At 42.4% G+C, this 26192-nt stretch overlaps 4 protein-coding genes, 1 long non-coding RNA gene and 1 pseudogene across 7 annotated transcripts; 5 read left to right on the forward strand and 1 right to left on the reverse strand.

Annotated features, from left to right (window-relative positions):
* Positions 1-217: 217 nt before the first annotated feature.
* Positions 218-19781, reverse strand: LOC125316197. Its single transcript, XR_007199505.1, has 3 exons — positions 19771-19781; positions 6790-6799; positions 218-348 (listed from the first exon to the last, which is right to left on the reverse strand). It is a non-coding gene; the product is annotated as an uncharacterized LOC125316197 (long non-coding RNA).
* Positions 2212-4515, forward strand: LOC115744670 (NEP1-interacting protein-like 1). The gene is made up of 6 exons (XM_030679972.2): positions 2212-2616; positions 2727-2919; positions 3358-3536; positions 3652-3735; positions 3831-4004; positions 4134-4515. The coding sequence occupies exons 1-6, from the start codon at positions 2611-2613 to the stop codon at positions 4254-4256; spliced, it is 759 nt and encodes a 252-aa protein (XP_030535832.1). The 5' UTR covers positions 2212-2610; the 3' UTR covers positions 4257-4515.
* LOC115744681 lies at positions 6097-9027 on the forward strand (annotated as a pseudogene).
* Positions 11035-15373, forward strand: LOC115744654 (aspartyl protease family protein 1-like). Of its 2 annotated transcripts, XM_030679936.2 has the most exons (10): positions 11037-11446; positions 11879-12014; positions 12695-12930; positions 13266-13490; positions 13633-13768; positions 13856-13929; positions 14003-14102; positions 14195-14252; positions 14857-14928; positions 15011-15373. In XM_030679936.2, the coding sequence occupies exons 1-10, from the start codon at positions 11112-11114 to the stop codon at positions 15217-15219; spliced, it is 1581 nt and encodes a 526-aa protein (XP_030535796.1). In that variant the 5' UTR covers positions 11037-11111; the 3' UTR covers positions 15220-15373. The 2 variants fall into 2 exon arrangements, with proteins under 2 accessions (XP_048139793.1, XP_030535796.1); XM_048283836.1 differs by having other exon boundaries at positions 11035-11446; positions 13633-13929.
* LOC115744660 (peroxidase 64-like) lies at positions 16167-18492 on the forward strand. Its single transcript, XM_030679949.1, has 4 exons — positions 16167-16586; positions 16692-16880; positions 17345-17507; positions 17636-18492. Exons 1-4 carry the CDS (start codon positions 16182-16184, stop codon positions 18028-18030), a joined length of 1152 nt encoding a protein of 383 aa, XP_030535809.1. The 5' UTR covers positions 16167-16181; the 3' UTR covers positions 18031-18492.
* Positions 19782-21094: 1313 nt separating the features above from the next.
* On the forward strand, positions 21095-24047 carry LOC115744664 (la-related protein 1C-like). 2 transcript variants are annotated; one of them, XM_048283838.1, is made up of 7 exons: positions 21096-21529; positions 22140-22237; positions 22268-22536; positions 22623-22743; positions 22840-22930; positions 23687-23758; positions 23867-24047. In XM_048283838.1, the coding sequence occupies exons 1-7, from the start codon at positions 21242-21244 to the stop codon at positions 23957-23959; spliced, it is 1032 nt and encodes a 343-aa protein (XP_048139795.1). In that variant the 5' UTR covers positions 21096-21241; the 3' UTR covers positions 23960-24047. The 2 variants fall into 2 exon arrangements, with proteins under 2 accessions (XP_048139794.1, XP_048139795.1); XM_048283837.1 differs by having other exon boundaries at positions 21095-21529; positions 22140-22536.
* The last annotated feature ends 2145 nt before the right edge of the window (positions 24048-26192 follow it).

Raw genomic sequence — 26192 nt, forward strand, 5'->3', positions numbered from 1 at the left:
GTAATACCAGGAATGGCGGTCGGCGCATGGCTACACTTGTCATGTACCTGTAAGTAGATTGTTTGTACCTACTGTATCGTTGATCCCTAGATCTTCCTGGCTGTCTAGGTCAGTATTTCATTATCCTTTACTTTTCTGTTTGCTCTATTGTACAGTTCAGATGTTGAGGAAGGAGGTGAGACAATCTTTCCAGCTGCCAAAGGGAATACTAGTTCTATCCCTTGGTATCAGATTTGTGGGAAGAAGGGTTTATCCGTTAAACCGAAGATGGGGGATGCCTTGCTCTTCTGGAGCATGAGTCCTGATGCCAGATTGGATGAATCTAGTTTGCACGGTCGGTTGTAACTCCTGCTGATCAGGTTGTAATTAGAGGCACGCAAAAGTTCAGGAAAAGAGCCCTTCTTCTAATGCCAGCATTCTCGTCATTTCTGAACTTGGCAACGTCCAAATGCTGAATGAGTGAAGCTCTTGTCCCTTTGATTTCAGGTGGTTGCCTTGTGACTAAGGATAATAAGTGGTCATCTACCAAATGGATGCATGTCCATGAGTACAAATTCCGAATTATCATCCGGAATGTGAAGGCGAGTTTTCCGCTTATCATGGATGCACCTTTTCAATTGACATTGTTCCATAAGCATATTATCTAGCAGAAAAAAAACAGGTGAAAGCAAATGCATCTAGGTCCTTTTCCAATGTATCCTGTCAAATGGCACTCATAAGATGTCGGCTTTCTCACACTGCATTCTGCGAACTTGAGTCTTTCACATTACGAGATTTGCGGGTTTTTGGCGAATTCTGGTGTTATCTGATCAGGTAAGGGCTTAATATTGGCCGCACAGGTGACAAGGAAGTTTCTGATACAGAAAGTTCTTTGGCCAGATTTCCTTTTTTCTGATACAGAACGTTCTTTGGTCTGTTTCCTTTGTATCTCACTACGAAGAAAACCGATCATTTCGGGAAGCTGATGATTGAATTATTGTCCTTTACTCGCAGGATCGAATGAAGTTTGTAAAGTGATGCCGTTACCATGCTGGAAAGTCTAAGATGAATCATAATTCCTGGCGTTTCAGATCCCACTCAATAGTGCTCTGCGAGCAGATCAATCCTCCATGTTGTAGATCTTGGTTCATTGCTTTTGTGCTGACTGCCAGTGTTTTTCTCGTTGTAAATTAGAGCTGTAGGAAAGACAAAACAGGAAGATGAGTTCTTTTTTCCTTTGTTAAATTAAAACTTTCCCCTTAGAATGAAGTATGGTGCTTGAGATGCTGAAGAGAATGATCGAGATGCCAAATTCTGAGGTGTTGTATTCTCTCTTTTTGTTTGGCGTCCACGAGCGCCTGTGTCGACTTTACTCAGCTTGACGGCATCAACAGTTTTTTTGACTTGGACCATGCAAGTTTCTCTGCATTTGCTCGAATGCATACTGCTCTGACACTAGTTCAGACACATTCCACGAGACATTCACATGGAACAAAAGTACGCCTTACATGGAATACCCAAATTGTCCCTACGTTAATCATGTCTGGTCCCATAAACATGTACCAAATTTGCACATGCCTCTCTTTGTGACCTTAGTACTTGCTGTTCTGTCAAAATCACACGAAATTGGTCCCATTACTTACTTCCCATCGAACGTTAGGTATGTCTTTCCATTAATTAATTTTTTCTTTATGTTTTATCTTATATTGCAAGCCCTAGAGGTCATTTTTGGAAACTGAAATACAAATTTTGGCTGATCACATTATAGTTTCAAAAGTTTGGTTATGTGATTGGTTGTCGTTGAAATATGAGCAAGATTTGCAAGATTTATCAAAGGTGTGGGCCTTCTATGAAAGTTGGCCCAAGTCAATCCTAGAAGGGACCCGGCAACCAATTTCAAAACTTTTAAGAGAAAAGTTGCAAAATTTGAAAGGTCCGGCCTCAGGACGCAAAATGCAATTCAATTCTATAATTAGTGACGCGGCAAGCACGTGTCTGGAGCTTCGGTTGAAAGAACGGCCGGAGTCAATGTCAGGACCGTCGCATCCGCAATTTGAAGATTTCGGGGAGCGATTCGCAACAATTACTAAAATTCGGGGAGCACAATGGAATTTCACGAGGCCAAGCCAAAGGAAAAGAAGACATTTCCAATGGGAGGAAACAAGATAAAGACCTTGTGGACCGCATGAAATTGAATATGACGATGAGAAGACGGGCGGACCTCAGAGCTGGTACAACTAGCAAATCCCTTGCGCCCAATCGCTTGGTCCAAAGGAAAAAAGAAAAAGGCCAAATGAAAACCCGTCGATAAAGCTTTCCTCTTTCCTTCCTCCATCTGGGAAAACGAGCGATAACGTAGTCAAGATCCCATCACCTGTTTCGTTCGGTTCGTGCTCAATCTGTAGTACCAATCTGCGTGCGCGTCAGATTTTTCAAAGGAAGCTTCATTCTTCTTCTTCCTTCTTCTTCTTCTTCTTCTTCCCCTCCTTGCTCTCGTTTCTTGATTTGTCACGAGGGGAGAGAGAGGAGAGAGAAGGAAAACTGTTCTTGGAAGAAAACGGGTAGAGGGAGTTCTTTAATTTATCCATAAAGAAACCAAAACCGGGGAAAAAGAGAGACATTTGGTTTTTAATGCGGGTAGGTTGATGTGGTCTCTTTTCGTTGTCTCTTTAGTGGACTTAGGCGCGCGCATCTCGTCTTCCCGTATATAAGAACTCCTTTCATGTGAAAGCTCCGACCTTTGATAGATCACGAGCACACCCATTAATGTTCGACGGGGGAAAATGGAGTTTTACGAGCACGCATCGACTCGGTTCAATCTGCCGTCGAGTTCCGTAGCTGCGGATCTCGTCGACAGGGTCCGAGAGATGTGCAGTGTGGCAGTTTCTGCAATTCTGGGCCACGTTTTCTCCGCGATCTTCACGTTTTTCTTCGCAGTCGGTGAGCTTGCTTCTCTCGATTTGTTCTGCGTCAGTCTTCTTTTTATGGTTCCTTGTTTCCATCGAAGTGTTTCTTGGTTTCGCGATTTGTTCATGTCTTGTTGGCCAATGAATGTATCTTTCCCCCCTCCCAGTTAGCTTATCTGTCAATTTCGTCTGTTCTCTGTAATTTTGGGATGTTGTATACTGTATGCAAGTTCTTTTTGTGTCCATTTCTGATGTTAATCAACGACTTCTGGCTTAAGAATGGTAATTTTGCTGAGCCTGGTTCATGTTGTGAGTGGAAAAGAGGAGTTTGTCACAAAGAGAAGTGCTTGGAGGTGTTTTAATGAAGCTTGATGCATCTGAGTACGAGTGGCTTCAATGAATTCAAAAGACGACATGACGTCGATTTTACCTTATTTTTACACTGAAAAGGATGAAAACCTTGTCAATGCAGTGGGTACCTTACTTGGAGCGATGACCGGAGCTTTGATTGGCCAAGAGACAGAGAGCGGATTCATTCGAGGTGCCGCAGTTGGAGCCATTTCCGGGGCTGTCTTCTCGATTGAAGTCTTTGAGTATTCCCTTCTTCTCTGGCAATCAGATGAATCCGGTGTGAGGTGTCTTCTCTATTTGGTGCGTCACTTAGCTCCATCCGCGAATTAAAGATGCAATTGAGCTATACCATTTAATGTTGTCCTCAAACAGATTGCACTGACCATCATTTATCCTTGCCTCCTCCCAATCGCAGATCGACGTCATTGCAAGCCTTTTAAGTGGTAGACTTGTTCGCGAGCGCATTGGCCCTGCTATGCTGAGTGCCGTGCAAAGTCAGGTACCTCAGATGACATTAGCAATTAGTGGCAATTAATTAAATTCTAGCCTGAGGATAACGAAACCATACTCATCATGTTAACGAATTTGATTCAGATGAGTGCTGTGGAATCAAGATTTGAGGAAGTTCAGAACATTTTTGACACCGGCAGCAACGGGGCGAGAGGTTTGCCTGGAGATTCAGTCGAAATGATTCCCAAAATTACGATTACCAATGATGATAACGTTGATTCTTCTGGGGAGAGAGTCTCTTGTTCAGTGTGTCTTCAGGTATTATCTCATTGGTCTTTATATATGTAGGGGCTTTTGCTTTTGGCCTTGAAATAGATAAGAGTTAGAAAGGCCATAAATCACAAGGAACTCATCATACTTGACTCTGCTTGTCATATGCAATTGCAGGACTTTCAGCTTGGAGAGATGGTTCGGTGCTTGCCTCATTGTCGTCACATGTTTCATTTACCTTGCATCGATAAATGGCTCATCAGACATGGCTCTTGCCCATTGTGTCGAAGGGATCTTTAAATTTTGTAAATTCTATAACAAGAAAAGAGTAGCTATCTTCATCTTCCATGCTTGATTGTCTTCAGTGCTTGTTTTTATTTGACCCTTTATTTAGCAAGGCAGTGGGTAGGTCCGACTTTTGTAGAGTTGCTCTGGCAGTGCCAGCATACTATATACCCTGACCATTAGATGGTTTTGTTTGACTCTATGTACAGAATTTTGATCTCCTACTTGATTCTCATGGTATGTGAAGATCTCCGTATCCTGATATTTGAGAAAATCTCGAATTGAAAGATGAACCTCAGGTGGGTGGATAGTGAGATGGCAGTGCATGAAATTTGAGTATCTGCTCTGTGATGTAGTTTTGCATGTTGAGATTCAATACTCGTGCACTTTGAAATGTTCGATCTAGAGGCCTGTTGGAGTTACTTTGTGTAACAAGAGCCATGGTGCATAAGCTTTTGTTCATTTATTTCTGGAACATCGGCTATTGAACACACTAGCTTTTTGGCGCTGTCTGACAGAAGTGCTGTTCTGAGATGGTTTTGCTCGATTTTTCCCGAAACAGAAAATCAAGTATGTGCCCAACAGTATCTGTAGCATTACCGAGCAACCGGGTTTTTCTCATTTTCACTCCCTCTTATTGATGCTTTCTCATCACATCTCGATATAACATTAGTGTCGGCACCGAAGCTATCGTATCTGTTCTTCTTTCTCTTTCCCCTAACACAAGAAAAGCCAATTTCCCAGGTTGCAATGTTCGTTACACCGCATAAGTTGTTCTGGGAACAACTTGTCCAAGGCTTGTAAGAAAGATAATTTCTAGTGGTCCAGTAAGATCTGAATTTCATGGAGGGACCACGATCCAAGAAGTGTTTGCTGTAGTAAACACTGAATACCGGTGCAGAGACCAGTCCTCGTTATGGCCATGCCCATGACCCTTGAGCCACCCACTCAGGCAGTTCTGTAATCAACCCTATCCACCGCCATTAATATCTTGTCCTTCCCGCCCTTTCTGCCAACACTTTCCTCTTGTGAAAGAACAATGAAGGAAGAAACTGGTAACACTAGACACAGAGAATCAAAACCCCGACTAATGTCGCTCAATTCTTGCCAGGCAATAACATGACTAACAATCTGCCGCCTAAAGTCGGTCGTATCTTCACATGAGCTTGTATACGTTCAATGGAGTGGTGCGTATCCAGTGCCCTTCCTCAAGCTCGGTCACCACTGTGATGGAATTTGGGGGCCTCTCAGGAGGTGTTAGCAGATTCACTGAAGCAGAGACATCACCACTCGATGGATCCATAGTTTCATTCCACTTATAGAACAGCAAAAAGCTAGCACCAGGACAGGACATTGGTCGTACCAAAATACAATCTTTGGTTGTCCTCGATAGAACCTTGACCTGCCCACTCGTGTCTTGTATGTATATGCTAGGCAAAGTGATACTAAGCGTGTACACAAGTATATCGACACATTAGGTCTTGTGCTAGACATTGCCGAGACTAGTATTTGGGCTGCCACATCGATGCCAGTAATAGTGTTCGTTCACGCTTGAACATTTCCATAATGCTAAAAGAACAATTGATATTGCAAGGTGTGACCATGATGATTTTTCATCGACGGTATTTTCGTTATGAACTCCAGAAAACATTCATTTCAAATATTGATGCAGCGCCGACAAGGATCGCTGAACAGATGTAGAAAATGGGCGGAAATCGCCTTTTACAACTCCTGGTTTGAGCCGAATTAGACTTTTGTATCTTGTGTTTGTTGTTAAGTCACGCTTAAAAGTCCTGCAGTTTTCAAAGCTTTAGCCAACTGTACTACTACATCCTCAAGAAACATATCCAGAGGGAAAGAGAAAAACCCCGCCTTTTTCCAACTTCCCCAACCGTCAACTGGAAAATAGGAAGTTCCCCTCTTTCTCTAATACAACAGAAATTTAAGCTTGAGTTTAACCTCTCTCAAGAACTTTGTACTTTCTTTTTAACCCATCTTACTTTAGTCGGGTTCTCCTAACAATGACACCTTCGTCGTTAACATTTACGATCATCATTATCCTTCTGTGCTCTCTCTGGGAGTTGTGGGGCTGCGATGGCCGCATCTTCAGCTTCAAGATGCAACGCCGATTCCCTGAGCCGGTCAAGAAATGGTCCTAGCCAACCAGAAAGCTTTATCCGGCAGGCAATTGGCCCAGGAAAGGGAGTCATGACTACTCTGCCGAACTAGCCCACCATGACTGGGCACTTTGCAGGTGCAGTTTATTGGGTGCCCATTCGGTGCTAGCATTTTTCAATGGCAACTCAACTTTGAAGATCAGCTCTTGGGATTGTATGTTATCACCAAAGATGGTTATCTGTTCCAACATTATCCCAGGATAGAGATCATTTCCCCGTGCATTCTCGCTAAGTATGTTCTTTTCTGGGTTTCTTCCACAGCTACCTGCAGTCTGCATTACACGACAGTGCAACTTGGTACGCCGGGAGTGAAATTCTTGGTGGCGCTTGACACTGGCAGTGGCCTTTTCTGGGTTCCATGTGATTGTGACGGATGTGCGTCTACTGAAGCCACAGCTTATGCATCGGTATGCCGGTCTCATTCTTGTGCCCTCTTAATCGTAGGATCATCAGATCTTTCCCCTGAGCATGCGGTCCATCCCACAGAAAACACAAAGGATGTTTCTTTCAACAGCAAATTTAATCGAATTCGGAAGTCAGCAAATGACCGAATGAACTTCTTATATTTTAATCAGGGAAATCTAGGAACATTATGCCACTAGATGTCCCCTTGTGTTATGAAGAACTATGAAGAACTTCTATGTTCCAAGCTCAAAGTGCATGAGTGTGGGGCATACAATTCTTTAGCAAACTGGTGCAGCTATCAGCCCCTTGTATTGTTATGACCTCAATATGAATAACAATTTTTCGATCCAGGGCTACAATCTCAGCACTTGCAACCCTTCCGTATCATATACAAGCAAAACGGTGACTTGCAACAACAGTCATTGCACATGGCGCGGCAATTGTGTCGGAGCATTCAGCAGTTGCCCATATTCCACGTCCTATATGTCGGCTGGAACTTCCAGTGCTGGAGTTTTGGTAGAGGATGTCCTGCATTTAATCTCAGGAGACAAAAGCCACAACCAAATTGAGCCTGAGGCGTATGTAACACTCAGGTATGTTCTTGAGCATCACATCTTTGATCTCCATTCGACCAACATCGATATAACAGATTACGCTATTAGGAATTTGCAATCATATTTGCCTTCCTTATTTGCGTGTTTCAATTAGCAATGTAAATGCAGTTGTGGACAGGTGCAGAGTGGTTCTTTCCTAGATATTGCAGCACCCAATGGCTTGCTCGGCCTCGGGATGGGGAAGATATCGATTCCTGGCATATTGTCGAGGCAGGGATATATAGCAGACTTCTTCTCTATGTGTTTTGGGCACGACGGGGTGGGACGGATCAATTTTGGGGATAAAGGTAGTCCTGACCAGGATGAGACCTCGTTTAATCCAAACCCGTCAAAGTAAGTGGCAACTTCTCAGCATGATAGAGTCCTCTTTCCATAACAAGAAACTTATCCTGTAACAAGTAGCAACTTCTCGGCATTATGGAGTTCTCTTTTCATAACAAGAAACTTATCCTGCAACTCATGTCCATAAACTCCTTTTGCAGACCGAGCTATAACATCACCGTGACGCAAATTCAGATAGAAGAGACGCAACTCGACATGAACATCACTGCTCTGTTCGATTCCGGGACCTCCTTCACGTGCCTGACCGATCCGACTTATACCAGGCTGTCAGAAAGCATAAGCTATATTATTTTATGCAGAGCCGCAACGCTTCCTAAACGACTAGGTCTTATTTGTGTTCGTTTGATGCTGTCATTTCTGTTGCAGTTTCACTCGCAAGTACAACATAGGCGGCGCCTTCTTGACTCGAGAATCCCTTTCAAGTATTGTTATCATATGAGGTGATTTGTTGGGATTCCTGGATACAATGTCAGCGTAATATCATTACATTTTATGTACTGAAAGCTAGTTAATTTGGTGATGGACAGCCGCAGCAACGCCAACTTCATACCGAGCATGAGTTTAACTTTGAAAGGAGGTGACCAACTCGCTTTCCATGATCCGACAATTGTCATCTCTACTCGGGTAGTGAGCTTGATTTTGCGATGATTTCACGGATATCTTATGTTCTATGAAGCATAACTAGCATGACAGTTAAATCATTTCCCGCCATTTCGCAGGAGGAACTCATGTACTGCCTCGCCATTGTCAAGGATGCAGAAGTGAACATAATCAACCGTAAGAGGTAAGACCCGCGATCTCCATTCAATCTCACACTGTTGTTTAGCAGGTCTAATGAATATTTGATGAACAACGGAATCATGGTCGCTAGCTTTTGTATGCGACTTGGGAGTACCGAAATCCCAAGTTCATGCTCATACAATGTACGCACTTTATTTCGATTGAATCGATTCTTATGGGAATGATCGCGTTTTCTACTGCAACTCTTATCTTTTTCAGAGAATTTCATGACGGGCTACCGAGTAGTGTTCGACCGCGAAAGGCTCATTCTGGGGTGGAAGAAATTCAACTGCCCGTGCTCTTCATCACCCGATTCACCAACATTCCAGTCCTCTCTGATGTAGGTAGTAAGCCAAGATGTTGGCAACCGCATTATTGATTCCCGACCTCTAATGCAGGCTACGACACAGAGGATCCTAACGAACGCCCCGAGAAGGCATGGGACAAGAAGACGCCTCCTGATTCCACCAGCGCCCCGGACACAACAGGAACGATTAAGTATGCATCATCGCCATCGCCATTGTCTCCATATGGCCATATAATAGAGCTCATCTGCTTGGGTTACCTCCTCACGTTGCTCATGCTCTGTGCCTTTAGCCGTTTTGGGTCCCCTCATCCGCAGAACACTCATCCCACGCTCAAACAGAGAGCCGCTAGTCACATTCCGATGCCGCCGCGATCACCGGATATTCAACGACGGACCTTAAGCGCCAGCGCCAGCTCCGCGGTTCAGGCAAATCCGGGGAGACTTCGTTTCGTTTCGGACGTAATCCGACGAAGCTTCCCCACGCCGACCATTAAAGATGCGCATCTTACATGGTCAATAATGACGGCGCGCATGGAGCCATCAAACACGAAACCGGTGGTGAAGAAGGAGCCCAACTGGGACTAGCCCCGTCATCTTTCGGTGAAACGTCTCCATCTCCGCACCGCAATAGATTAGGCATGATCCGGATTCATGAATTCGGATACGTGTGGAGAAAAAGGCCTAACCCTAGTATAAAAAAAAAAGACTTCGGGTCCAATCCAATTCTGACTTAAACTTTCTTTCTTTAAAAATAACCACAAATTTTCTTCTTCTTTTTTTCAAATCTGCCCCCGATAACCATCTATCTCAATAGGGTCTGTCATTGCTTGTTGATTTGTTCGGCCCAAAATTTGACTAATTTGTCAGCCTCCTTTTTAATCTCTTTTTGACTTTGACAAATTGATATCATCAAAGAAAAAAGGAACCAAAGTTCTTCATTGTGGTCTCCACTCCGCCAATTGATGCGGGGTTGATTAGCAGCTCTAAAAAGAAGCAAAAGTTGTCCGCGATTCACACCGTGAAAGGCTTACAAATTCCGCGCGTGGACTTTTCATTTTGAATTCGACGAATTTCGGGCATCCTTTCTTTTCAAACTCCTTACCGATTGTTTACATTTAATTCTATACCGATTCAGGTGACGTATTCGATTATCGGAATTCAAAATAACGAAAACACGTAACGAGATATTATGTGTCGATTGAGTAGCGAGCATTAGTTGAACTAGTTAGTAATTAGTATCCTCAACCCCCACATAATATACTAAAGAAAATTTTCTATTTTCGTGCGGGTGACTACGGGAAATACGTGACGCATTGGGAAAGTACCTTAGGGAGGTCACAACCTTACAGTGTGAAACCAATGGCTAGGATCTTGCCACTTGGCATCTCCTGGTTCTGTTTCCTTGTGGCTAACGCTAATGATCTAGAACGTCAACGGTCTCCCGCCAACAACTTCCCAACGTCCTGCCTAGTCTGCCATTTGGCGATAATGTGCCCTTTGCATTTCCATCCTCGCTTTTTAGAATCCTTGTGTTTTTGCTACACTGTTCTTAAATTTCTAACTTATCAGTTTAACCCCGAAAACGCGGACAACCGGACTCCTTTTAAGTTATCGCCATCGGCTCGAGCTTGATTCGAACTTCGGTTACGCGTGGTCTTGGAAAACTTGAGCTTCGTTAGGGATCGACGAGAGATTCGAACAAACTCGAATACTATATTATCTCGATTTAATTGGTGTTGTGCTTCACGTTTGCTCCCTCAATTGATGCGGAAAATCCAAATGAGAAGAATCTTTTGGGGGTGAGGAATGACTCGACCCGATTCGATTCGCTTCGCTCGGATGCGTCCGTTGCTAATTCTTCGCAATTGCCCCCGCACATGGTGCGGATGTGGAAACGGGGAAGGCGGCTTTTGAGGGGTGAGAAATGGGAAATCACGTGAAGATTGAGGGCCAAAGTGCAAAATCACAACATTAAATCGGCGTGACGAATTCGTACGAAACTGGGACTGTGGGTCCATCTTCTTCAACCTTCCCTCTCGCACCAAACAAGTGCGTTCCCATCTCTGTCTCTGTCTCTCTCTCTCTCTTATTACCTGGGGAGGACTTTTGCGTGGAGTGTGTATTTGACTAAAATGGCAAGTTACGTAGCTGTCTCTTTTATCTTCCTCTTCGTCCTTCCGTTCCATTTCGCACCATTTCTGCCGACCTCCTGCAACCAGCCCTCCCCCCTCTTCCCTCCTGATCCATGGCGACGCCGCCGCCCGCTCCCGATCGCGCCGCCTTCTTGACCGCGCTCGTCTCGCTGGCGTTGGTTCTGGCCTCGGAGTCGCGGGTCTGCTGCGGGTTCGCGACGTTCGGGTTCGATGTGCACCACCTGTTCTCGGACCCTGTGAAGGGAGTGTTGGCGGTCGATCGGTTGCCCGAGAAGGGAAGCTTGGAGTACTACAAGGTCATGGCTATGCGCGACCGGGCCATCCACGGCCGTCGGCTCGCCGCGGCGTCGTCATCGTCGTCCGGTAACCAGACGGTTCTGACTTTCTCTAGCGGCAACGAGACGATTCTGTCACCTTATTTGGGATAGTACGTATTGTGTTCTCTCCACTCGTCCTGTTTTTGGTTCGATCTCTAGTTCTCTTGTTGTTGTTAACTGTGATTGCTTCTGGCAAAATTGCGGTTGGATTACTCGGAATTTGCTAGTGAAAGTGAAGAAACATGACAGAAGCACGGATTTTGCTTGTTCCACTTTCACAGTTTCACCTTGTATGATTAACGAAAGTTGTCACAGCTCGATCATCAAATCCCTACCCTGTCCCAGCTGAATTTCTCTCTCTTTTTTTTTAATTATTTTCAGCTTTGAAACTGTTGAAACTGTATTTTCCCTGAATAATTCTTATTTTGATATTTCACTATGTCTTCTGTTTATTGACAAACAAAGAAGGCAGAATCTTCAAAGTTTTGCTCGAGTGAATCCACATAATTTGATCAGTGCTACTTTGTTTCTCGGCCTTTCAGTTTGCACTATGCCAATGTTTCGGTCGGGACCCCGAGTTTATCCTATTTGGTGGCTCTAGACACGGGCAGTGATCTGTTCTGGTTACCCTGTGACTGCAAAAGTTGCGTAAATGGCCTCAAGACATCATCTGGACAGGTATCCTTCTGGATAGGAATGCTCCGTCTGTCTCTCATTACAAAAGTCCAAGCTTCATGTGCTATCTGGGGTGTGTGCGCATTAGGGAAGTACTAGTAACTCCGGATGCAATGCATAGACTAGTGTCACGGAGAAGCTAATATGGTGGATAATTGTTGACTTCTTGGGCCGTTGATTGACAAGTTTGAATGTGAGAGACTAACTATGATAAACAACTTACAATGATTAGCATGACATTATATGATGGAGTTTGAGGTGGGTTTCGGCATGAAGAATTTAGGCATGATTCCATTAAGCCATTTAATCATCTGACATCCAGTTCCAAAGGCAGGGTCGTAGGAGTTTAAAAGCTATGTTGTTGATGGTGCCCTTATGTGTGTGATTATGAAAAAAGGGGCAAGACAAGAAACTAAACCCTTCTGACAGAGGTAAAAACCTAAAATTTTATGGTATTTCAACATTTATATCTACATCCATTGTGTTCAAGTGTATCCAGAAGATCTTGTTTCTTTCCCTTTATTATGGCATGAAAATTTTAGCTACTTCAGGAAAGACTTTCTCACCAATGGAAGGAAGACACAGGAAAAAGAATTAAAGTTAGCCTATCTATGTTGTGTCCTTTGTCTTAGAGAAATTACTATAATTAACTGGTTGCTCTCGTTAATCTTCTTGTGAACCAGACAATAGATTTCAACATTTACAGTCCTAATGCGTCATCAACAAGTGCAGAAGTACCCTGCAACAGCACAATGTGTGGACAACGGTCACAATGCTCTTCAGCTCTTAGCAGTTGTGACTATCAGGTTGTTTATCTTTCCAATGGTACCTCGTCTACTGGGATTTTGGTGGAAGATGTATTGCATTTGACGACAGACGACAATCAATCAAAGGCTGTCAATGCTAAAATCACATTTGGGTAGGTATACTGTCCTCCAGCACCATTTGGGCAAATTAGGGGAACCAACTCAAGAATTTTTACAGTGATTACGAAAGAAATACTAGTGACCAACTTGCTCTGCTGGTGCCTGTTGCTAGGTTCCATAAGGACAGACTGTGAACATTGACATTTTTTAACTGTCCGGAACAGTGTAGTTGTTGCTTTTTCTTTGGATCTATTTCACCCAAAAAGTGAGGAGAATAAGCTTAAAGAATATTACTGTTGGTTTAGCATTACTTTTTTAATGCTTTCACTAGGTTCCCAGTAGTCAGAAGTTCAGTAGCCGATGTCTGAGATATGCTTGTTTTTTGCAGTTGTGGTCAGATTCAAACTGGTTCTTTCTTGGATGGTGCTGCGCCAAATGGTCTCTTTGGGCTTGGCATGACTAACATGTCTGTTCCTAGCATTTTGGCTGAAGAAGGACTTACTTCAAATTCATTTTCAATGTGCTTTGGACCTGATGGAATTGGAAGAATTAGTTTTGGAGACAAAGGCAGTTCAGACCAAGGAGAGACACCATTCAACCTTAGGCAATCACAGTAAGCTTCTCTGTGGGAAGAAAAGTTATCTTGCTGGATTGCCTAGATTTATCTTGCCAACTCATGGCATGGGGTTGCAGCATTTCTCTTCTATCCTTTCTCGGCCAGTTCTAATGATTATTCTCACTGCAACTTTTACCAGTCCAACTTACAACATTACCCTTACTCAAATAAATGTGGGAGGAACTGCTCAAGATGTCGAATTTAGTGCAATTTTTGACTCTGGTACCTCATTCACATATTTGAATGACCCAGCTTACACGTTCATTGGGGAGACTGTAAGTTCTTTACTGCTCTATTTCAGACTACCATATGGACATACCTACCTCTGTTCATCCTGTTTACAGAGTACTTGTTATGTGCAGTTCAATTCCTTGGCCCAAGAAAAGCGACATTCTTCAGACTCCAGTATTCCATTTGAGTATTGTTATGATTTGAGGTTAGCGCATCTATGGACAGACTTGTATACAATGACTTTATTTCCTTGATGCTGAACTCTAATCTATGTGCAGCCCAAACCAGAGTAGCTTTGAAACTGCAACATTGAATATGACCCTGAAAGGTGGAGATCAGTTTTATGTCACCAATCCCATAGAAGTAATATCTGATCAGGTACTTTCAAAAGTTGGATCGTCACGTTTCCTCTCTATTTCTGTATATTTTTTCCTGTAAAATACATGCTAACTAGGGTTTTTTATCTTCAGGCCTCCTCCATATATTGTCTTGCTCTAGTCAAAAGTGGAGATGTGAATATAATCGGACGTGAGTATCTGGTCACCGGAAATATTTGTATTGGTTATTTCCATGAGAAGTTGTCCCCCTTTTCTGGTTCTCTATGTTACTCAGAGTGCGTGCTTGTGCTTTTTCTGCCTTTGCACAGTCTCACCCTTTGCCCTCCTGCAGATTTGCCTTCTTTATGCTAACAGATCAAAGAAATCACTGCGGATTTCTCTTTCATATCATATCAACTACAAGCCTTGGCAAGACTTACGAGGATAGGCTGGATATTAAATGCAGATGAAACCCGTGCTGTATTAAGTTCTTCCCTGTAGCGAATAAAATCGATGCTACGTTAAGCTCTTTCCTGTGGAATAACCCACATGCTTACTGCGTGCACAAAAGAACAGCTGCAACCCTACTCTGTTTTTCTAGGAATGTTTAGTCCAACTCTAAAATCTAGTTGACAACAAGGTTTGGCATAGCGATCATGGTGTGGTTTCTTCCTGGTAGCAGTCATTTGTCCTTGGAATTGATATTATCCGAACTTGTGAGATATTAATTGTGAGGACTCGGATTCATTGCTTGCAGTACTTGTCTATCCTGTCATTAAGTATTCATCTTCTTTTTTCACCTTTTTCTTTTTCAGAGAACTTCATGACGGGTTATCGCATAGTTTTCGATCGAGAGAGAATGGTGCTTGGCTGGAAGTCATCCAACTGTGAGTAGAGTAGAACACAAGCTGCACTGGATTCGCTTGCTGTCAGCCGTCAGAGTGCTTACATCGTATTTTCATTTCGCAGGTTATAGTGCAACAGATTCCAGCACATTACCAATCAGCCCAACAAATTCTAGCCCTCCCGCCATTGCCGTCAATCCGCAGGATACTTCAGGCAGTGGGAATAATTCTGTAGCAGGCAATTCGTCCTCCTCTATGTCAATCCATTCACATCTGATTCCTTTTATCTGTACATTCGTGATGATTCTTTTCCCAATTTTGGCTATTGTTTGATCATTTTTCCCCATTCCTGTTCCTCCTTGTCCCTTGTGTCATGTATATCGATATTAGGCATTTGTTTAGATACATTGTTATTGAGAGATATATATTGGGTTCATTGGCATACTTACGAGGGACATCGCACTGTAAATATTTCTCGATTGCTAATTATACGACGTCGCATTTTTTATGTATGAAGCCTTTTTCATCTGGCTGGCAACCTACATTACTAGTTTAATTTTTCCCCGGTACCCCAACGCCTTTAACTAAAGTTTCAGATGGCAAGTTGAAAACATCCGCGACTCGTGTCAATCTATTGGAATGATGTATTACAAGGTGGAAATAACCTTATACCAAGAGCCAAAATGCCGACACTGTACAGGTGAGCACTGCATTCTCTAGAGAATGCCCAACAGCCCAATTTACAACAGAAACCCCCACCAGATCAGAAAGGATCCGACCGCCATAACTAACAAAGTTGAAACTTGGAAATTAAGCTTTTACCAAAGCTATTGCACCCTTGATTGCCCATCCTAACCACCTCAGAACAGAAAACCCTTCTCTACTCTGTAGGTCCAATGGTAAAAGGCACGATTTCAAATGGCCCAGCCACCAGCAGCAGAAGAAGAAGAAGAAGAATCGCAAGAGCTTATCAAATTGCATATAACTCCTCGTTTAAGCATATGATGGTCACAACTTCATTAATCATTGATCAGAAAAGATTCGTCGGTCCAGTCCCCGAATAAACATTCAAACTGTCCTTCAATGTCCCTTGTATTGAGTGACTCAATGATCGCGAAAAGCTAATCTGTGATTTACCATTAAACTCCAACCCTAGCCCACTAATTACCAAAAACCATCATAAACTTCATGTTAAAGAAAAGAGAGGTTACGGCATATAGAAGTCATCATTCTATCTGAACTCTATGTGAGGAAAATGTGCTTAGCAGACATATAATTGGGAGTGCTGCTGAAACATGTGGAATAGATTGCTTCAAAATCACTACTTCATTATGAAGATTCTTGCTAAATACACCCACTTTAGGTGGCTACCGTCATGTCGCTGCCTGCAGTTTCAACTAAATCTTCCTCCTTCGGACTATTTATATGGCCAGTCGAAGGGCAAAATTACCCTCGAAGCTTGGCAGAACTTGGAGAAGTTGAGGAGTGCACTAGGCATGGCCATTGGTGTTGCGCTCTTCAGCTTGATTCTCGTAATTTCGTTTGTCTCTCCAATCTATTCACTAAGTTCCAATTACTACGACAAGACCTGTCCCGATGCTGAGTTGATCATTGCAAATGCTGTCAAGAATGCCGCAGTGAAGGACAAAACCGTACCAGCTGCTCTCCTGCGGATGCATTTTCATGACTGTTTCATAAGGGTGAGCAAAAACGTGCCTATGGTTGTCTGTTCGGAGTTCTTATTTATGCAAAGCTTCCTTGGGTACCAGAAATTAACTGAAAGTGCTAATCGTGGCCAAATGCAGGGTTGCGACGCGTCGGTGCTTTTAAACTCCAAAGGAAGCGACAAAGCAGAAAAGGACGGGCCTCCTAATGTCTCTCTGCATGCATTTTATGTAATCGACAACGCTAAAAAGGACTTGGAAGCTTTCTGCCCTGGCGTGGTTTCATGTGCAGACATCTTGGCACTAGCTGCAAGGGATTCCGTTGCACTGGTAAAATCATCTCCTCGTGCACCTTGTTATGTTGTATATCCTGATTCTTTACTACCGACCAGTCGCTCCATCATAGCTTGTCACTGAATGTGTCCTGAAAATCCACCCTAACCCAGCTGAAGCCTAAACGCTTATGTCTTGGTACTTGGACAGTCCCCACGCAGGTTTCTATCCTGGAAAATATTTCGCTACATCATAGGTCCATCCAACAGACACCAGACAGCACCGTGTTAAGCCACCGGCCCTTAGGATTGTATGCTTGCGCTGCAAGTATTTGAGTAGACATAAGCATTCACTAGGCTTATCGGAAGTCGCCCTATTGGAAGCTCAATCAATGCCCACTGAACGATTCTCTTCCTCTAATGGCAATTTTAGCCATAACTTCTCGATGAGAAACTTTTCTTTTGCACAACAAATCGTGTATCTGATTGTGAATTTTCTTCATTTATGATGCTTGAATAAAGTCTGGTGGTCCGACTTGGGACGTGCCCAAGGGAAGGAAGGATGGAAGAACATCAAAGGCCAGCGAGACGGCACAACTCCCAGCACCAGTTTTCAACATTTCTCAGCTCGAGCAGAGCTTCTCCCAGAGAGGCCTATCTATGGAAGATCTCGTCGCCCTTTCGGGTAAAACAAATAATCAAACCGGCCAACATGGAACAGTGTTTCGTTGACAATTCACTCTACCAGATTCATTCATTTGTTTTTGTTTTCCACTTGTGATGATCCTGATCTCAATTTCTTCCCACTTGCAGGAGGCCACACACTAGGATTCTCCCACTGCTCCTCCTTCGAGGGCAGGATCCGCAACTTCAACGCCGTGCACGACGTCGACCCGTCAATGCACCCGTCCCTCGCGGCAAGCCTGAGGGGAGTGTGCCCAAGCAAGAACAGGGCGAAGAATGCGGGGACCGCCATGGACCCTTCCTCGACCACCTTCGACAACACGTACTACAAGCTGATCCTCCAGGGGAAGGGCCTGTTCTCCTCGGACCAGGCGCTCCTGGCGGCAACCAACACGAAGGGCCTGGTCGAGAAGTTTGCGGGCTCGCACGAGGAATTCGCGGATGCATTCGTCAAGTCCATGATCAAGATGAGCAGCATCACAGGTGGAGAAGAGGTTAGGAAGGACTGCAGGGTAGTGAATTAAGGTTTTGGATCACTTGCTGCATGATCTGGACAATCCTGTTTCTCTGTTGAGATCACGGCGAAGCGTCGGCTTAAGCATATCTATGAGATTTAGTTGGATCAGTGCCTGTATTTGTTGGAAATGTACGCCTGAAGATTAAAGGGCCTAAAGTTCAAGAGAAAGCGGAGAGTTTTCTTATGTACTGATGAACTTGATTAACAAAAGACTCAGCGGTCAATCTTCTGAAGCACTATAACTTGATTCATCATGATGGCAAATAACACATCTGGCTAGGAATTCACGGCAAGAAAATGGAAGATGGGATCGAGGGTCGGACCCGTGCCTGGAATCTGCTGGCCCGTGACACTTTCTTACGGGGCCGATGAACCTGATTAACAAAAACTCAGCAGCCAAATCTTCTTAAGCACTAAAAAAATTTCGTTCTGATGCCACATAACTTATATCTGGCTTGCAGTTCATGGCCGGAGAATGGAAGATGGGATCAAGTGTTTCCATCTTGTACAGTCATTTCATCTGCATCAGGTCCTGTCTTTGACTCTTGACTTAAATCTTATCTTTTGCTTTCTTTTCTGGAATGGTCCATTCGAACAATTAGATCACTGCTTAGCTCATCTCGGTGCCTGAATAAGACAACCAGTTGGTCTTCAGACAATTTCCTTCACATCATTTTCGCTCTTTCGCATGTATCCTCCGCAGATCATGTGGACAAGTGCTTCTATCAACTATCGTTGTCAACGATGACTTATTATTAGACATTTCGTCGGCATCAAAATATTCGCTATTAATTTATTTTCATAAGCAACACAAGCGATTAGATTTAGAAAAATAAAAATTTCCAAATTATTGATATTCCATGAACAATCGCGCCCGAAAACACGTAATTAAGTATGCTAGTAATGATGGGTGGATTTTCAAATACACGCAGTATAAAAAGAGAAAATCCATTACCTTGAAAAATGAAAAGTTTGAATTACTTAAATTGGGTGTCGTCTGAAAAATATTATTAAATTTATCTTTGTAGAAAGGCAATCTTGTCGAGGATAATCAAATCTTCCTAATGAGTCATTAACTCTACGGTGTTGAACGCTGACTCTTTCTCTTCCACCCTCAGATTTCTCCACCAACGTCGGGGAAGGTACGAACAAATCTTTCCACGTCTTTGTGTCCGTGGATTTGGCTCTGCATATTTCACTTACTACAGTCGATCACATTAACATCGATATAATCTAAATTAGCTTCTGTAATTATCACGCTAGCCCGAGTGCAGAAATATGGAGAAGATTACCGAATCGGTCCTGAAATTATTGTGCGGATGCCGATTCAGTGCAAAGTCTTTCAATTTCGCCAATTCGGCCCTAAACATTTGCGCGAAATTATAACGCAAGCCCACCAGCCAATTTTCGCCCGAAACCGATGGCTTGGCGGTCCGGTCATTTGCCGACCATTCCGCACGGCACATTATCATGTCAGCAATTTTCTGTAAAATTGACAGAAAGGATTACTTTAAAATTTCGCGCGAGGGTTTCTGACTAAACCGGCGAAGTTAACAAGCTTGGGACGGAAATTTGGGACTCATTGGATAATTTTCCAAAATAGGCCACATATATAATTAACTTTAGTTTCGCAATTTCCGGGCAATTGCAGTGTAACTTCAATAATCGACATTTAGAATTTTCACTTTTTCTAAAATTTAAATTATTATTTTCCTGGTAACTTTTTCTGTTTCGTGAATGGGCAAACCGTGTAGGAAACGAAAGAACTTTGGGCGACAATTTCGTTGCCCAATCGAATCGCAGCTTTTCGCTCCTGCCGTTGACCGGATCATCCCACCAGTCTCGGTCAACAGGAATTTCCTCAAATCCCTTTCTCCCACGTGGTCCCAGTCGACACGCAATTGAACCCAGCGGAATTCTCCATGTCCTCACCTCACACCACACCACACTGTCTTAATTGCTAAGCATGTGATTAGTGGTTGCATAATCCCCATCATAATCAAAGCCGAAAGCACCTCTAATCTCGATTCCGCAATATTAGACCTCCCGCAAATGTGCGCCGATCACACACCACTTGATCGCTAGTCACGGCGGGGATCGGCACCGACACGGACCGTGGAATCCATTTCTGAAGCAAGTCTCACTCTCTGAACACATCCGGAGCCACCCATCAAATTCAGCAGACAGTGGTGACAACAAGATCACGACGCACGTTGCGCTCCGTTCAAAAATGAATTCGGCTTGTTTTTATTTCCACGTGGCATTACGTTGTTAGGGTTTCTATTGATAAACACCCCGTCACTTCCTTCCTTAAAAGAAAAAGAGACGTGGAGCAAAAGTCTAAAGAAGAGAATTAAATATAGGACTGAAAAAAAAAAAAAAGATAAGGTTATTGGTATTGTTAACTTACATAAGCATATTCATATAACAACAAAATCACATTTCGAAATCAAATCCTTCTATTTAGATAAGACAACATTCGGTTTCCAAATTTTTCCAAGCCGCTTAAGTAGCAAGTTTCTTGAAAATAATAATCGTGGATTTATGTTGAGTTTGCTTCTCAAAAACGGTATTATCTAAAAAAATTAATTTTGATATTCTATGCCACTTTAAAAAATGGGTTAATAAAACACGTTAACGTTAATAGCAAACAGTTTCGTATTATCTGATGCCGAATGTCGATTTTATTCCCGCTTATAACTCGAAGAGTATAGGAAGGATAAATAATGAGACACGAATCAATCGTAAATAATAAGTACCGACTTCATAACATTATACGAGATTGAGTATGAAAAAAAATTTACATATGAGAATTTAAATGGACATCGTCCGTTGAGGTAGGATATCCATCCAACATCGAAATAACATAATTAGAAAAAAATAAAATTACTATCCGGCCGTCCGCGCGATAAATTTCGGCTATTCGAATTTTAGCTTACCTAGATTTGTTTCTAGATTTGTTCAACCTATCGCATTTATCAGAAATTTCTATATTTTCAATGATTAATAAATGCATATATTTCAAAAAAAAAAGAATGTGGCATCAAATCCTGAATCACGCTGACTCGGAATCGGACTCATAGAGGGGTCGCAATCCTATTCCTACACGAATTCTTCTTCTACGTTGCCGTTCATATAAGCCGACGCGGCGTCTTCTCTCTCCTCGTCTCCCTTCTCCTCCCTCTCCCGCAAAAGAGTGATCCCTGCTCCAGTCACCGATGGCCGCGATCGCACCTCCTTCCCCCTCGCCGTCTCCCGTGGCGGATGCCGGGAGATCGGACGGCCGGAGCGAGCCGAGCGGCAATGCGGGGGGCGCCCCCGCGTGGAACAAGCCGGCCGGCGGGCGCGGGCCCGGCGGAGAGGCCGAGAGCAGCCTTCTCGGGTCGGGCGCTTGGCCCGCCCTCTCGGATTCCGCTAGGGCTTCCTCTTCTTCCCCGTCGAAGTCGTCGCCGGAGTCCCCGGCCGAGGACTTAGCTGATGGGTTGTCGGAGCTGTCCGTATCGAAGGTGATTTTTTTTTTTTTTTGGTTTTTCAATTTTATTGTCCTTACTCTGGTCACGTAGGACAAGTTTTAATCAATCTGGACCTGATGGTGATCTTCTTTCGCTACCGGATTATTACTGGAGAGTGTAGGAGCATGATTGATGTATTTGATATCTGCTGTATCTTCTACGCCTTAAAATAGAGCATGAATGAACATTTAATTGAATGCATAGGAGCAGAGTAAATGGGAGTTGCAATGGATAGGAAAAGGTACATTTTTTTTGCTTTTTCCCTGTCTAGAATTGCTTAAATATATAAGCATAACCAAAGCTGTAAACTTTTTTTCTGAATTGTCTGTTAAATTCGCTGAGTGCTGCGTAGAGGGTTGTTCCATCTTAATTCTAGCAATGTGTAATTATAGAAACAAATTTTTGTGTTTATGTAGGCGATGGGATGTATTATGTAGAAATGATATAGCTACTTTGTGAGGTCCAGGATTATTTTCTTTTTTCTGTCTCCACTGTCAGTGTGTCTTTGTTGATTAGTTGCATCTGTTAATTTAAGTGGGTTAAACTTTTGTCTAGTTGTATTTTCTGGTTTATTTGAGTTAATTTTCTGCTCTTTTTGCTATAGGGAACTGAAAGCAATATAGTCGAGACTCCAAACCACATAGCACCCGCACGCCAAAGATCAATGAGGCGTAATGGCATGTCGCCAGGCCCATTTGACTCTCGACAAACCAACCCAGCTTCTAGGAATGGTCGACAAACTAACCCAGCTTCTAGGAATGCGCATCAGCAGCCGCGGAGCTCTTCTTTCAGAAACCGTAGCGGTGGGCAACATATTCGTGCTACTGATTTTCACCAACACCGAGGAAATCAAGAGTGGCATTCCCCTCAAGTTGGAGGATTTGATCCGAGGTTTATGAGGCCGATGCCACCATTCCCTCTCCCTATCCCTTTTCCTCATCCTTATCATCCACTCCCACCACAACAGGCATTTTCATTGGGTAACCCCTTAGTCTATCCTGGTAAGCCAAATTGACTGTCTATGTCTTGTATGTTAAATTGCTAGATTGCTAGATGTTTGGTTGTTGATATCTCGATAATTTCTCAGAGATGGCACCTCGTTTTTTCCCAACTCTATCTCCGGATATACAAGCCGGCGGACCCATTCCAGTGCTGCCCTATTCTCCATTGCATTTTGAGATATTGCGGCAGATTGAGTATTATTTCAGGTACTTACATTTCTCTAGTTCTTCATTTTTTATTGAACTGTACTTTTTCTTTGTGACATTCTAACTCCCATCTGCCATTCAATTCTGGTCGTGCAGTAAGGATAATCTAATAAAAGATCTCCACTTTCGGAAGGAATGGAATGGTCAGGGCTGGGTCCACATTTCAATAATAGCCGCATTTAAAAAGGTGAGTTTATTTCAGGATGATTTAAGTGATGGCGTGGTTCTATACTGCATTTTTAGCTGAGTGTGGTCTTATATTGCTTTTAGATCCAATTCTATATTTATGTGTCTAATGCATGGAGAAGCACATTGTTCATCGTGTTGTTTTGTTGGGTTTTCTGCAAATTTTTGTGTGTATAGACTTTTGATTTTTCAGAGTTATGTGTAGGCAGATCGTAGGGAAACATAAGTAGCTACATACTTAACAAGAAAGAGCTTGACTTGTGTGTGCTCATGTGCTTGAGCGTGCATTCTGATAGTACAGTACGAAGTTATTGTCTTGTTCTTTGAACTTGTAGTTAAGTATAAGGTCTTTGGGTGAAGAAGTTAGTTATATTTAATTTCTAAACACGCGCTTGAGTGAACAATTGAGATTTAAAAGGAGACATTCCAATATTGTCAATCAACTTTTTTTAGTCAGATTCAGGTACCAGTAGAGCAACCCCATACGTTTAAAAATTATTCCCGGACACTGAAGTTGCATTTTTACTCTATGCTCCAACCACATATTCAGTGGAATAACTCTTTTCTCGTGTACAAATTGCATTTTACATTCCCAATCTTCACTTGAATTTAGCTATAGCATTTGATAATGTTGTAAAGTCGAGTGCGAAACTGAATCATATTTGTGAATGCACGAATTTGCCTGGCCCTGCCATGTGATGTTCTGTTCCCAATACGTTGAGTCAGTAAACAGTATGTTCTCTGCCCCTTTATACAGGTTTCAAGTATGACAAGGGATATTAATCTTATTTTGGATGCCATACGAACTTCAACCATGTTGGAAATACAGGTATAATTTAGTAAACCTCTATGCATGAGCTGAGTCTGAATTAAGTATGTCTCGTTACACTGTTTTAGATAATTATGGGTTCTTCTTTTATTCGATGTTGTACTTTAGGGTGAAATGGTAAGGAAGCGAGATGACTGGGAGAGATGGCTTGTTCCTAAGGACTTCAAGTTCTCCAGCGATAGAAGCGCTCCAAACCAGTAGATACACTGGGCATTGACAAAATCATCTCTCAATGATTTGGGCACTGACCATTACTGTGTTTGTAACATGCCAATATCTTTCCTTGATACTTTTGTGGATAGATCCTCGTTGTATGTTGAGATGGAAGTCAATTGGGTCATCACTTTGTTAGATCCAAATCACTGTATTTGGCTGAAAAAGGGAGTGCGCTGGAATGTGAGAGACCCAGAATGGAAGCTTCTTTTTGGTTGGTCTGGGTTTGGAGGAATTTGTTGTCAACGGTAATTATCCACTTGGAGACAACCTTGCCTGAAGAGTGTGGAACATTCGTTCTTGACAACCTTGCCTGAAGAGTGTGGAACATTCGTGCTTGTTAAGCACACAAACAAAGGAATAACAAGTCTTGTGAATTGTGGATCAATAGCCAATGGAAGGAATAGCTGGTCGAGCTGATGGCACGAATGATGAGGACATGCATCAGGATAGTACTTGTTGAAGTTAATGTGTCATCTTGGGACCTAGTTTTTGCCCCTTGGATGGTTATTTTTGCTCGATCATTGGGGGCGATCTTCCTCCGGTTTTGAAGATGAAGATACCATGCCAAAAGATGCAAGAAAGCGAACTCTGGTTGTTACATGCTTTTTCACGAGAAAAGGAGGGAAGAAACTGTTCTAGTTGATGCTGCAACTGGCCCACACGACTGCTGTCTTTGATCACGCGATGCCCTGTCAGCTCACAATAAGTCTTCGTCATACCAATATGTTCTTTAGCTTATGATGTACCCATCTTTGCCCCATCTTGATACTTGCCTGCGCTGAAGTTGTCTCAGCAATAGAGTCAGAGCAAGTCATGGCTTTCTTTAGTGAAATGTACAGGTAATTGAACTCTGATTTTGTCGTTTTCACGTCCATATATGCATTCATTTATTCTGGATGTCGAAAGTTCTAGCCGATGTGAGTTGCAGGATTTTATTTCATCGTTTGAAATGTTTCCATGTAAGATCATCTACTTACTTGGGGTCTGCTGGTACACTGCTCTGAGGATGGTGCAACTTACAGGGCTGAAATCTGTCAAAGACGAAATGTTTTGATTAAGAGGACAAGGTGGCCTTTTCTCGGGAAACATTCAGTCGATAAACCTGAGCAGAATCGAGGGCTTCGTTCATGTCATTGCTTAGCAACATGGCCCAAATATGCAAGCTTAAAAAAGCTCGTTGTTCTGTTTGATTCAGCTCAGTCCGAAATTAGTCTCACTAATATCAAGTAAAGATCATCTTAATGGAGAAAGAGAAGGATCAAAGCCGCGAATCTGTTTGAAATTCGAAGTCGAGGAAAAGTTCATTCCTTAGTGAAGTTTGAAGAGCTTGATTTTTGCACGTATTATTCACGATAAGAATGAAAACATGGTTTGCAATAATTTTTATTTGAACTATATCTTTCAGAATCTAAGTTCGGTTCTTCATCGAGTACAAGGCAAACATCTATTTAAAATGACTTGACCTTGTTTCTAGAACTACAAATAAGTTATGTGTGTTTGAAAGGAATGGGCTTTCCATTTTGGAATGCCCATGCCTATCCATTTTTTCACCACAAATTAAGTCATTAAATAAACTTACAAAGACAATATTGATGATTACTACCAATTAGTTAGTGTTAGTTAAAATGAAAAATTTACAAAAAAAAATATAGTCATAATTTAATTATTAGATAACTAGATTTTTCCCATTAATGAATGTGCGATAAATATTCAATATCTATCTGAGTAATATTAATTTGTTAATAATTATAAATTTGTTATTACAGCATCCAATTACTTAGAATTTTAAATTATAGTTAAGAATAACTATAGAATAACACGTTTAATGGAAAGTAATTAATTTTGTGACTTATATTTAACAAACACCGATTTTATACTACCCTTTTATGGATAATAATTAATTAATAATTAATGATGAATCATTAGTTGTTCTTTAGTTATTTTCTATGAATATAAATTATTTACTATTAATGAGAGTACAATGGAGAGAATTACCAAAAAAGTCCTAAACCTATTTCAATTGTACTAATTCGGTCAGAAAATGTTCTTTTTTTTTTTGTGTCGGTTGAGCTTTAAACCTTTTGCATTTGTGTCAATTCAGTCCATTTAGCCAATTTTGTTGGGAAGTCACTAACATGGCGCAATCGACACTAGCGTGAATAATTTTCAGTAATATTTTTTGAAATGCTTTATTCATCTTTTTCTTTTCTTTCTCCCT

This window comes from Rhodamnia argentea, chromosome 8 (assembly GCF_020921035.1).
Source record: "Rhodamnia argentea isolate NSW1041297 chromosome 8, ASM2092103v1, whole genome shotgun sequence".
In the NCBI taxonomy this organism is placed as follows: Eukaryota; Viridiplantae; Streptophyta; class Magnoliopsida; order Myrtales; family Myrtaceae; genus Rhodamnia; species Rhodamnia argentea.

What these genes read in the sequence shown, in the direction of transcription:
- LOC115744670 (XM_030679972.2), top strand. An exon ending in CACGTTTTTCTTCGCAGTCG is followed by an intron (nt 2,920 to 3,357) that starts GTGAGCTTGCTT and finishes TTGTCAATGCAG; the next exon opens with TGGGTACCTTACTTGGAGCG. An exon ending in TGAGGTGTCTTCTCTATTTG is followed by an intron (nt 3,537 to 3,651) that starts GTGCGTCACTTA and finishes TCCCAATCGCAG; the next exon opens with ATCGACGTCATTGCAAGCCT.
- LOC115744664 (XM_048283837.1), top strand. Translation starts at nt 21,242, where the DNA reads ATGGCCGCGATCGCACCTCCTTCCCCCTCGCCGTCTCCCGTGGCGGAT. An exon ending in CAGATTGAGTATTATTTCAG is followed by an intron (nt 22,744 to 22,839) that starts GTACTTACATTT and finishes CTGGTCGTGCAG; the next exon opens with TAAGGATAATCTAATAAAAG. An exon ending in TAATAGCCGCATTTAAAAAG is followed by an intron (nt 22,931 to 23,686) that starts GTGAGTTTATTT and finishes CCCTTTATACAG; the next exon opens with GTTTCAAGTATGACAAGGGA.
- LOC115744654 (XM_048283836.1), top strand. Translation starts at nt 11,112, where the DNA reads ATGGCGACGCCGCCGCCCGCTCCCGATCGCGCCGCCTTCTTGACCGCG. An exon ending in TTCAACCTTAGGCAATCACA is followed by an intron (nt 13,491 to 13,632) that starts GTAAGCTTCTCT and finishes AACTTTTACCAG; the next exon opens with TCCAACTTACAACATTACCC. An exon ending in GAGTATTGTTATGATTTGAG is followed by an intron (nt 13,930 to 14,002) that starts GTTAGCGCATCT and finishes ATCTATGTGCAG; the next exon opens with CCCAAACCAGAGTAGCTTTG.
- LOC115744660 (XM_030679949.1), top strand. Translation starts at nt 16,182, where the DNA reads ATGTGGAATAGATTGCTTCAAAATCACTACTTCATTATGAAGATTCTT. An exon ending in TTCATGACTGTTTCATAAGG is followed by an intron (nt 16,587 to 16,691) that starts GTGAGCAAAAAC and finishes GGCCAAATGCAG; the next exon opens with GGTTGCGACGCGTCGGTGCT. An exon ending in CAAGGGATTCCGTTGCACTG is followed by an intron (nt 16,881 to 17,344) that starts GTAAAATCATCT and finishes GCTTGAATAAAG; the next exon opens with TCTGGTGGTCCGACTTGGGA.